The sequence below is a fragment of the Aquarana catesbeiana genome, linkage group LG10 (assembly GCF_042186555.1).
Source record: "Aquarana catesbeiana isolate 2022-GZ linkage group LG10, ASM4218655v1, whole genome shotgun sequence".
NCBI classification, from domain to species: domain Eukaryota; kingdom Metazoa; phylum Chordata; class Amphibia; order Anura; family Ranidae; genus Aquarana; species Aquarana catesbeiana.
In genome coordinates, this window is record NC_133333.1 from 157,727,149 (window position 1) to 157,740,164 (window position 13,016).

The 13,016-nt window shown below is 40.6% G+C and overlaps 1 protein-coding gene across 1 annotated transcript in view; it reads left to right on the forward strand.

Annotated features, from left to right (window-relative positions):
• Nucleotides 1-12,957, forward strand: part of KCNA7 (potassium voltage-gated channel subfamily A member 7) — a 130,306-nt gene extending 117,349 nt beyond the window's left edge. The window contains exon 2 of the mRNA XM_073602821.1: nucleotides 1,118-12,957. Coding sequence (XP_073458922.1) covers nucleotides 1,118-1,987 — 870 coding nt within the window. The 3' untranslated portion in view covers nucleotides 1,988-12,957. The remainder of the gene's footprint in view (nucleotides 1-1,117) is intronic.
• The last annotated feature ends 59 nt before the right edge of the window (nucleotides 12,958-13,016 follow it).

Here is a 13,016-nt window from a genome sequence, read left to right on the forward strand (position 1 = left end):
AGCAGAGACTGGAGTATCTGTACATAGGATGACAATCTCCATAGAGTTGGGCTTTATGGCAGAGTGGCCAGAAAAAAGCCATTACTTTCAGCAAAAAACAAAATGGCACGTTTTGAGTTTGCGAAAAGGCATGTGGGAGACTCCCAAAATGTATGGAGGAAGGTGCTCTGGTCTAATGAGACTAAAATTTTACTTTTTGGCCATCAACGAAAACACTATGTCTGGCGCAAACCCAACACATCACATCACCCAAAGATCACCATCCCCACAGTGACACATGGTGGTGGCAGCTTCATGCTGTGGGGATGTTTTTCAGCAGTCGGGACTGGGAAACTGGTCAGAGTTGAGGGAAAGATGGATGGTGCTAAATACAGGGATATTCTTAAAGAAAAAGCTGTACCACTCTGTGTGTGATTTGAGGCTAGGGCGGAGGTTCACCTTCCAGCAGGACAATGACCCCAAACACACTGCTAAAGCAACACTTGAGTGGTTTAAGAGGAAACATGTAAATGTGTTGGAATGGCCTAGTCAAAGCCCAGACCTCAATCCAATAGAAAATCTGTGGTCAGACTTAAAGATTGCTGTTCACAAGCACAAACCATCCAACTTGAAGGAGCTGGAGCAGTTTTGCAAGGAAAAATGGGCAAAAATCCCAGTGGTAAGGTGTGGCAAGCTCATAGAGACTTATCCAAAGCAACTTGGAGCCGTGCTAGCCGCAAAAGGTGGCTCTACAAAGTATTGACTTTATGGGGGTGAATAGTTATGCACATTGACTTTTTCTGTTATTTTGTCCTATTTGTTGTTTGCTTCACAATAAAAAAAAATCTTCAAAGTTGTGGGGATGTTCTGTAAATTAAATGATGCAAATCCTCAAACAATCCATGTTAATTCCAGGTTGTGAGGCAAAAAACACGAAAAATGCCAAGGGGGGTGAATACTTTTGCAAGGCACTGTATATCCTACATTAAATCTGCCCTAATGTCCTACTGAATGCATACAGCTTGGGCTACTTTTTGGAACAGTTTGTTAAATGACGAATTGCTGGATGTTACTATTTCATTTTGAGCTGATTAGGTTGTTTTTTGCTAGTTTGTTTACATGTTTATTTTTGTTGCAGGTACAACCCCTTCACAGAAGCAACACTACTCACAGCTTTAAAGAAAAGAGTCCATTTGAAGACCCATTTTTCATCGTGGAGACTATTTGCATCTGCTGGTTCTCTTTTGAACTCTCTGTGCGCTTCTTTGCCTGTCCCAGCAAACCAGCCTTCTTCAAAGATATCATGAACATGATTGATTTTGTAGCAATCATACCATATTTTGTTGCTCTGGGAACAGAACTTGCTCGTCACAGAGGGGTGGGCCAGCCAGCCATGTCACTGGCTATCCTTAGGGTTATCCGTTTGGTTAGAGTATTTCGTATCTTCAAGCTGTCTCGCCACTCCAAGGGATTACAGATCTTGGGGCAAACACTTAAAGCAAGTATGAGAGAGTTGGGGTTGCTCATATTCTTCCTCTTTATTGGAGTTATCCTCTTCTCCAGTGCTGTATACTTTGCAGAAGCTGATCATGAAGGTACAAAGTTTACCAGCATCCCTGAGGCCTTCTGGTGGGCGGTGGTCACCATGACAACAGTAGGTTATGGAGACATGTCTCCTGAGACAGTAGGTGGAAAATTGGTGGGTTCTCTTTGTGCCATTGCAGGTGTGCTAACCATCTCTCTTCCTGTACCAGTCATCGTATCCAACTTTAGCTACTTTTACCACCGTGAAACCGAATGTTCAGATATTGGCCATTACAACCATGTTGGTTCATGCCCAAATGGTCCTCCACATACACCAAAGCCTAAAGTGAAGGATAAGAGCCCAAAACTGGATAAATTAAAGAACTTCTACAGTAATTCCAAGGCAGAATTCCTTGATGGACTTGGACCTGTGGATGATAAAAATATGATTGTGGGACAGTCACATATAATAACCCAAGTGTGACTTTTGTTATTATGGTTTACTCTCGCATAAGCTTATTTCATCACCCTTCATTCAGGAGTCTTAAATTAAAAGTTTTACAGAAATACAAAGACGTCCTAAAATAAGAAACTGCATGGTACCAAACTGATTTTTTAAATCCTTGGTTTCTTTATTTTATGCAACCAGTGGAAACTGCTTTATAGTGTGTTTGTTTTTTCAACAATCTGACATACGATAGGAAGCATCACTATGGATTGATGCAAAGCTGGAGATAAAACAAAATGACACCTCAACAGGTGACATAGGATTTTTATTGAAGACTTTTGGACTTGGAGACTGGAACTCATTGTTGGCCAGTGAAAGGCTTTGAAAAATGCATTGCACTTGTAGTAGCAAGGATTTCTCACCAACATCTCCAGGAAAGCAGTTGGCCATTACCCAACTATGAAATAATAGAACACACCTACTAAATTACAAGTGCTGTAGAGCCCAGAGAAACAGATAGTGGAGGGAAAGATCAAATAACAGCAACTGACTAAATACATATATATGACTGTAAAGGTAACCAAGGGCATGAATGCTGAATGAGCCTTTCCACCAAAGATGGCATTACAGAGAAAAAGTATTTAAGTTGAATGTCAAGATTCCATTGCTCCAATATTTGTTGCAGTATATTTACTGTTGGAATGTGATCCTTACAGACTGGAAAACTTGTTTTTTGCTTTGGAGGGAACCAGAAAACCTCAGCTTGTGAAAAATGCTTGTCAAATTAATTTTAATAGTCTTGAGGTTTACAAAATAACATTGTCTGTAATAGTTTTTTTATGATTAAGTTCAAGCCCCAATGATAAAAGAGTGATCTCCAAAGATCTGTCTCTATGCAGACATGTTGATGTTAAATCGCAATATCTAGACTATTAATGGACTGCTTTCCCCAAGTCTATAATTATGCAGGAAAATGTTTATCAATATGCTCAGCAAGTACATATTATTCAGAGTGTTTGAGGTTTATTTTGCTCAAACTGAATATAAATTTCAGTCAGGTTGGTCTTAATTTTTATAAAGTATATTTTGTAACAAAATAATGCATTCAAGGTCTTTAAGTTGAAAATCTTGGCACGGTGTCTATTCTTTCTGGTGGTGCAACTTTTGATCTAAGTCAGAAGCGCTTAGTTCTTTTATACTGGGCCCCAATTATCTGTGAAGCCTTTTTCAGGTCAAGTTCTGATTTTCACAGTCAGAAAACTAGCACTCCAGGTGTTATGCATCCACTGTTTACTCTTTACTAAGTCTTCAAATCAGGATACAACTTATGCGTTTCAGCTATACCTCGCCTTAGTCATCAGCAATGGTTAAGGCTAGGAGCAGGAAAAAAACATGTAGGCAAGAAACTAGATTGTACCCTCCTTTGAAGATTTAAACATGTTTACAGTGCATGCCTGGCTCATGAAAAGCTGACTTTCTGTCCACACCGTGAGAGTAGTGCAGCCATGCACCTTCCATATCAATATTTCTTACATAGCTAGCTAAGGTTAACTGAATACTTTCTAAATGCCTCTTTCCTTTTTTTTCTGCATAAATTTGTATCCCACCCTTGTTTGTCACTAATGAGAGTTTCCCAGAACTTTTCACACACTCACAAGTGAATATATTCTGTTGCCTGTTGTTACTTGGTCAAAAAAAAAAAAAAAAAAACATATCTAAACAACTATCTGTAGTCTGGATGTGGAAATTTTATAACGGGTCCCACTATTATAGATCATTTGCAATGTATATTTTAGTGTTAGTGGTCTATAATAGGTGGTACACTTTATAAAATGTCTACCTCCGGAGTGTATACCTCTTACCCATTCCTGCTGTTAAAAGAAACTGGAGAATGGAAACGATTAAAATTATCCTGGGTTTAAGGAGAACAGACATTCATAAGTGATTTATTTTTTTCCCTTTGGATAGTGGCACTGGTGTTCAATTTTTTTTATCAGCTTTTATTCAAAAATCCTGAAGTGTAGAATATTCACAATGTATATTCTACACCAAGGTGTTTATGACTGTATACCAATGTTGCCTTTTTATATTGCTAGGGTTTACAATCATCAACAAAAGACACTGAAATGTTTTCAAAATGATAAGTAAGTACAACGTAGTATATTGTTGATCACTTAACGAAAACAACATTGAACTAGGTAATTTTTCAGTTGAGCAAACAAATGGCAACCACCCCAACCTATAACTAGCCTTTGCAGCAAGGAGCACATGGAAGGGCCATGCATATCAAAAACAAACAAACAAAATTTCCTGGCTCACTTACCAGCTAGCCTGTAACAAAACCAAAATTGACCCTGTCTAACAGTTCACGTTAAGAAAAGAACTTTACAAACATCTGTGTAAGCCGCAGTGGCCATGTCAAGGCACTCCAATTTACTGCCGTCCTAACTAATTTTTAGAGTCTCCCAAATTGGAGCACATATATAGCTGTTGGATAGTTTAAGGGCAGGTCTGCCTGGAGGGAGCCCACCTCTCCTTAAAAGGTAAAGGGATGCATCAGATAGACAAATTGATGATTTCTAGCAATGAGGCCCTCTTTTTAGGTTCTGGAGATGAGAAAAAACAAAAAAAATAAAAACATGATCCAATAATTTATAAAGTAATGTATGAAAAGTATGGTCAGTGGGTCATCATACAGGTACAACAAAGAAGAAATCCACCATATTCCATTAATCCCCTGGGCAAGATTAAATGTGTTTGTGTTCCCTCGGCAGCATTTTTCTGCTTTTTGTACATTGTAAAATAAGACATTTCCAGACTACTAAACTTTTTCTGAAATACAGCATTCCCTTCTCACATTTAGGTATGCCCTGGTTTGTAAGCACTTTTAATCAAGTGATATATGCTTCTGGAACTTAGAGTGGTTCTAAAGGCTGAAGGTTTTTTACCTTCATGCATTCTATGCATGAAGGTAAAAAACCTTTTGTGTGCAGCAGTCCCCCTCAGCCCCCCTTATAATTACCTGAGCTCCCTCTCGATCCAGTGATGTGAATGAGAGCTTGGCTCACTGGGGACTCTCCCTTCTCATTGGCTGAGACAGCAGCGGGAGCCAATCACAATAGCCAATATAGCCAATGAGGAGAGAGAGGGGCGAGCCATGGCCCTTTGTCTGAATGGACCACAGAGCAGCGGCTCGGGAATGCGCCTGCTTGGGTGCCCCCATCCTAAGCTGTTTGCATGTTTGTTTTTATTGTTTTTATTTTTTTTTGTCTTTAATATAACTTTAACTCCTTTATACAGTAAGTATAATATTATTATTCATTGCAACTGCAGTCGATGATTATCAATTTCACAACCCCAACATCTCAAATTCCATCAGAATTTGTTCTGTGGTATGCATAACAAGGATACAGAAACAATAAAGAGCAGAACAAGGGTGCATAGATCTTGTGAAAAAAAAACAATACAATTAATAATGTTAAAAACTATTTAGCTACTCACAAACATTAAGAAGAAGCAGTGAATCCAGGCCGGTGGAGTGAAGTCAGCTATATCCCACAACCGTGGCCAGCGGCAGGGTTGTAACACCGTTCTTGCACCTGTCAGAACCTCTCCTTAGATGGAACCTGCCCCAGAGAACTCCAGCGAGCTGCAATCATAGCCAGCTGAGGGAAACTCTAGAGAAAGCTTGCAGAATATTTCCAAGGATTAGGTTATGTGTTTTGAGATATTTTCTTTTTCTCATTTTTGATTGAGCCTTTCAAGCCTTAATTGAGCCTCATGGTTCTATCCCACTAAACCAGGGGTCAAACTGAAGACAGTCACATAGTCTTTGGTTTTAAAAATATCAGATTATGATTCTCTGCCTAGAGCTGTAGAATACAGGAAAAAGAAGTAATTGCTCATCTTACCAATGATGATATAAATACCTGGACACAGAAAGGTTCCTCTTTCAGTTATTTTAAGAGTTATACTATATCTGCGCAAATATGAATAGGATTGTTTTCAAAGCTTTGCTCTAAAGAGGAGTATAATCTCACAAACGGCCAGCTTTAGTTTTGAGTGAGCTCAAATCTAAAGAATTATTTCATTGAATTATTGCTCTCGCTCTGACGTTCGTGACAATACTTCACATGTGTGGTACGATCACTGTTTACATATGCGTGCAGTAGTAACGTATGCATTCGCATTTGTGTGTAAACAAGGGGGAATGTGGGCACTTAAAATTTTTTTTATTATTATGATTTATTTTATTCAAAACTTTTTTTTTAAACTGTCTCTAATTTTTTTTGTATTAACTTTATTTCTATCACAAGGGATGAACAACATCCCTTGTGGCAGCATGGGCTGTGACAGGTCTATTAGACCCCACATCTCTCCTCTGGCCTCCAATGCAGCCGATGAGACACAGATCGGTCTGATCTGTTGCTTCCCTGGCCGATAACGGTCAGGTAAACAGAGAGGCGGAATCGGAGTGATGACATACTCGTCGCTTGCGGTTTTTGGGGTAACAGAGGGGGAGGAACAATGTTCCTCTCTCTATGCTGCTCAGCCACTCTGATCACTTCTGCAGTACAGGGAATCGCTGGCTGAAAATGTTCATACCGGGATGATGCCGGTGCAGGCATCATCCCAGTATAACTACTGCAATCCCAGGACATCCATGGACGTTCTACAGTCAGCAAGTTACATAGTTATATAGTAGATGAGGTTGCAAAAAGACACAAGTCCATCAAGTCCAACCTATGTGTGAGATTATTTGTCAGTATTACCTTGTATATCCCTGTATGTTGCGGTCATTCAGGTGCTTATCTAATAGTTATTTGAAACTATTGATGCCCCCCCGCTGAGACCACCGCCTGTGGAAGGGAATTCTACATCCTTGCCGCTCTTACAGTAAAGAACCCTCTATGTAGTTTAAGGTTAAACCTCTTTTCTTCTAATTTTAACGAGTGGCCACGTGTCTTGTTAAACTCCCTTCAGCAAAAAAGTTTTCTCCCTATTGTGGAGTCACCAGTACGGTATTTGTAAATTGAAATCATATCCCCTCTCAAGCATCTCTTCTCCGGAGAGAATAACCTTTCTTCATAACTAATATCCTCCAGACCCTTTATTAGCTTTGATGCCTTTCTTTGTGCTCGCTCCATTTCTAGTACATCCTTCCTGAGGACTGGTGCCCAGAACTGGACAGCATACTCCAGGTGCGGCCGGACCAGAGTCTTGTAGAGAGGGAGAATTATCGCTTTATCCCTGGAGTTAATCCCTTTTTTAATGCATGCAAATATTCTGTTTGCTTTGTTAGCAGCAGTTTGGCATTGCATGCCATTGCTGAGCCTATCATCTACTAGGACCCCCAGGTCCTTTTCCATCCTAGATTTCCCCAGAGGTTCTCCCCCTAGTGTATAGATTGCATTCATATTTTTGTCACCCAAATGCATTATTTTACATTTTACTACAATAAACCTAATTTGCCATGTAGTTGCCCACCCCATTAATTTGTTCAGATCTTCTTGCAAGGTTTCCACATCCTGCAGAGAAGTTATTGCCCTTCTTAGCTTAGTATCTTCGGTAAATACAGGGATTGAACTGCTTACCCCATCCTCCAGGTCGTTTATGAACAATTTAAATAGGATTTGCCCCAGCACAGAAACCTGTGGGACCCCACTTTCCACCCCTGACCATTCCGAGTATTCCCCATTTATCACCACCCTCTGAACTCGCCCTTGTAGCCAGTTTTCAATCCATGTACTCACCTTATGGTCAATGCCCACGGACCTTATTTTGTACAGTAAACATTTATGGGGAACTGTGTCAAATGCTTTAGCAAAATCCAGGTACACCACGTCTACGGGCCTTCCTTTATCTAGATGGCAACTCACCTCCTCATAGAAGGTTAATAGATTGGTTTGGCAAGAATGATTCTTCACAAATCCATGCTGAATACTGCTAATGATACAGTTTTCATTACTAAAATCCTGTATATAGTCCCTTATCATCCCCTCCAAGAGCTTGCATACTATTGATGTTAGGCTAAGTGGTCTGTAATTCCCAGGGATGTATTTTGGGCCCTTTTTAAAAATTGGTGCTACATTGGCTTTTCTCCAATCTGCTGGTACCATTCCAGTCAGTGGACTGTCAGTAAAAATTAGGAACAATGGTCTAGCAATTACTTGACTGAGTTCCCTAAATGAGTTCCCTAAGTGTCACCGGGGGCAAGCCATCTGGACCCGGTGATTTATTCATGTTAAGTTTCCCAAGTCTAATTCTAATTCTGTCCTCTGTTAGCCATGAGGGAACTTCCTGTGATGTGTCATGAGGATAAACACTGCAGTTTTGGTTACTGAAGCCCCCCAATTCCCTTGTGAAGACTGAGGAGAAGAATAAATTCAATATAACCAAATGACCCTCCTCATTCTTTATGGGGCCAATATGATCTGTCCTCCTTTTTTACTGTTTACATACTTAAAGAATTTCTTGGGATTTTTTTTTTGCTCTCCTCCGCTATGTGTCTTTCGTGTTCTACCTTAGCCGCCCTAATTGCACCCTTACATTTCTTGTTGCATTCTTTATAAAGTCTGACTGCTGATGATGATCCCTCAGCCTTGTATTTTTTGAAGGCCTTCTCTTTTGCTTTTATATGCATTTTTATATTGGAGTTAAGCCATCCAGGACTTTTGTTCATTCTTTTAAATTTATTACCCAATGTTCCCTTATGTTTCCTATTTGTGTGATTTATACTGAAGCCAATTGACCTGTGATTGCTGTTTCCTAAATTGCCCCGTATTTCCACATCCATGATCAGGTCTGTATTGTTGGTAATCAGTAGATCTAGTAATGCTTTATTTCTAATTGGTGCACCTACCATCTGACCCATGAAATTGTCCTGCAAGACTTTTAGGAACTGGCGAGCCTTAGATGAATGCATGGTTCCCTCCGCCCAGTCTATGATATGATAATTAAAATCCCCCATTATGATAACACTTCCCATCCTTGCTGCTAATCCAAATTGTGATAGGAGGTCCGTCTCCCCCTCCTCCCTCAGGTTAGGGGGCCTATAGCAGTATTATTTTCCTCTTAGCTTCATCCCTTTGGAGCTCTACCCATAAGGATTCCACCTCCTCACTAGCTCCCTTAGTGATGTCATCTCTCACATTCACTTGTACATTATTCTTGATCTATAGACATACCCCTCCCCCTTTTACCCCCTCTATCCCTGAGATAAAGGGTATACCCTTGAATGGTTGCCTACCAATCATGAGAGCTGTTGAACCAGGTCTTTGAAATTCCCACAAAATCCGAATCCTCCTCGTACAACAGTATCTCTAGTTCACCCATTTTGTCCGCCAGGCTCCTGGCATTGGTGAACATGCCACGTAGTTTAGACCGGTCGCATACTATCCTCTTATTGGGTGTTCCGAGATTGCAATTAGGACTTGTTACTACACTTACCTTGGGTTTATGTGCTTTAGTCAACCTACTACTAATGCCCCCAATACTACCCTCCATGTTTTGCGCTGACTATCTCTACCTCTGGACCCCCCCCCCCGTCACCTAGTTTAAAAACCCCTCTAACTTTTTGCCCATCTTTACTTCCAGCAGATCTGCACCCTCCTCATTTAGGTGCAGTCCATCCCTTCTATAGTACTGGTGACCGACTGAGAAGTCAGCCCAGTCCTCCAGGAACCAAAACCCCTCCTTACTACACCAGCTTCTCAGCCACTTGTTTACTTCCCTAATCTCCCTCTGCCTTTCTGGTGTGGCTCATGGTACCAGTAGTATTCCTGATTATACTACCTTGGAGGTCCTTTTCCTCAATTTAGCTCCCAAGTCTCTAAAATCGTTCTTTAGGACACTCCATCTGCCTCTGACTTTGTCATTGGTGCCAACGTGCACCATGACAGCCAGGTCTTCCCCAGGCCCTCCCAGTAATCTGTCCACCAGATCCGTGATGTGCCGAACCTGAGAGCCCGGTAGATAGCATACAGTTCGGCGCTTCACGTCTTTGTCACAGATTGTCCTCTCTGTCCTTCTAAAAATTAAGTCCCCTACCACCAGAATCTGTCTATCCTTTCCCTTCGCTTCCCCCCCACTCTCACTGGAGGAGTTCTTCCCCTGGCAGCTAGGAGAGTCCCTCCGCTCCAGCAGTGCTGGTCCCTGACTGGTTTCACCAATGTCACTCAATGGAGCATACTTATTAGGATGCTCCAGCCCTGGATCGACCTCCCTGGCACTTCCCCCTCTATCCTTCCTGACTGTAACCCAACTACTCTTTTCTGGTGCCTGTACCTCTTTGTCTCCACCCACCTCTGTGCTGGCCTCTGCCGTATGTTCCCAGCTCTTCTTTTAGTATGAAGGGTCTTCTCAGTGCTGACAATTGTTTCCCAAGATTCAGAACCTGGGCTTCCAGGGAAACAATGTGCTTACATTTTGCACAGCAGTATTCGCCCTCGATCAGATGATCAAAGAATGCATACATGCAGCAAGATGTACACCGAGTCGCATCTCCACACCCGACGGCATCGTACCTACTAATTTAATGAGTATTGGGGTTATACCCTGTCCAAATTGCCTAACTAGCTTCCTGACACTAATACCACACAATACAATACACAGGTACTCAACAAGACAATACACAGGTACTTACCGCCCATGTGCACTTGCAATACACAGGTACTCACACTACACAGGTACTTTGACCCCTGTTACAACCTCCTGTTTTCAACTCTGGTTTTAAACTCACCACTTAGTCCAGTTCCACTTGGTCTAAGTTCCAGCGAGCAAAAAGGTGGCAAGCTCAAAGATGAGCAGGCTCAAAATAAGTTCTAAAGAAAGTTATATAGGCCTCAAGCACCTGTGACCAATTAACTACTCCCCTTAATTAGTGGACTGAAGGAAGGAAAGAAAAAAAAGGCTGTTTAAAAAGTGACAGAAGGAGTGTTAAAAAAGCTGCAAGGAAACCCCCCCCCCAAAAAAAAACTAAAAATGCAACACAGCAATCACCAGCAGTCAAAAGCAAAAATCCTTCACACTCCACTCAAGGTTCCCACTGTTCAGTTCCAACCAGCAAGTGGTTACAGTATAACTAAAGGTAAAACTTTTTTTTTTTTAGTTTTGGATAGAGTGGAGAGGGATTGGAACAACCAGGTTTTTTTGCTGTCTGTGTCTCAATTAGGAAGATTAATTCTCCCTGACTGTCTTATTTACCATTATTACTGAAAGTAAAAGAAAATTCAAAATTTTGGGTTCTCCCCTGAAAACGAATAGAGGGGAAATCTTCCAATGAGGACACTAGTTCTGGAGACCCTGGTGAAAACCAGGAATTCCCTAACTTTGCACGGATTTCCTCTGACTTCCTGTTTTGGCTATGGGGCAGGAAGTAAGGGGGAATCTCCTAAATGAGACACAGAAGGCAAAAAAACTTGACAGGGGTTATAATCCTCTCTTATTCTAAAATGCAAAAAAGCGTTTTGCTTTTAATTCCACTTTAAGAGAAAAACACTTTCTCCCATTTTTCCTACACATGCACATTTCAATAACTGATTGGATGTTGTTTATGGAAATGTCTATACACTGTCCTTTGACGGTAAGTTAACAAAAACATTTTGGCCAGTTTGTTCAACTATTTGTTGATCTAATAATTGCACAGATACACATAGATAGATAATTTTTAAAATGGTAGGAATTATTCATACTGAATGACCTTTATGCCTATGGATCACATAAAGGAGCCAAAACTGAAACTAATGTTATGAAAAATATTGCCTCAGCACTTACCCTGCAGTATTATACATAAAGTTGTAAAATTGGCCTTTTGTCTGCATCCAATGATGTATCCCCTGCAGAAAGTTTTGTAACGACCAACATTTTTCCAGTTGGCAAAGCAAAAATGGCCACAAGAGGTGCCACATTTCTGTGTCACCTCTCTGCCCCTTTCTATACCTTCACAAATCTGCAATTGTATGAAAACATAATTGTTATCAGCATTACTGTGAATTTTGATGATTCCTTCCAGGAAGATCGTAGAAACTAGGGGTACAATCCACACTTGAAATTACAATGGTATTGGAAGCTGGGGTTGCATAGCCTATCAGGAACATTACAGACTAGAGAAATAACACTGGTAGCATTCCTCCCACCACTTGGACTTTTCCAAATATTGAAAGGTCTGCAGGAGATCATGGGAGGAATATGTAAATTTGTAACATGTACTAAGAAACTGTTTGAAAATGGGACATAATGCTCTATCAGAATTGTATTTTTAGACAGAGTCCAGAGTTCGATAGGAGGTATTTGGAGAATGGGGCCCATACATGTGCTTCTGACTGTCCTTAAAGTCATTAGAAAGTGAAGGAGTTGGTTTTCATGTCTACCTCTTCAACTGCTTCACAAGTCAGTAAGGTCATAGTCATTGCAGACTCAACATAGAGCTGTAATTGGCTCAATCAACCAGCTTGCCAAGAGGCATGACAAAATAAACTGCATAGTTTTGTTTTAATGAGCCTTCCAAGCCAACAAGATGACAAGTAAAGAATTGGGAGCAGAGGGAGGCGGTTTGAGTTATCCCTGGAGTTGATAACATATAGAAAATATGACAACCAGGCATTTAGACACAGGGAGAGCAAATGGTATCTCCCAACCACCAAGGAACTACAATAAAGGGCATGCTAGAACCTGTAGTTCCTTGAATGCTGAAGAGCTGCAAGTTCTCATTTCCAGTTCAACAAAATATGACAAAGACTTTTCTGCATTGTTAAATCCAACATTGCTTTCACATTTGTTGTTTGGTAAACAGAATAAATAAGCCTGTTTTTATAGAACCACAATGTTTTATTCTACTTTGAGTGCTTTTATGCATCAATAATTTGTATTAACTTATTGGTCAACAGTAAAAAAAAAACTTGCAAAATGTTTACACAGGACTACTGCTGTTAAATCATGAAAAATGTGCCACATGCACAACGGCCTGTGATATAGGCTACTTCTTAATCCATGTAAGCACAATGGCATCTTGGAGTAATGTATATTTATCTAATAATAAATCATTATTTATTGCAGAGATTGTGTT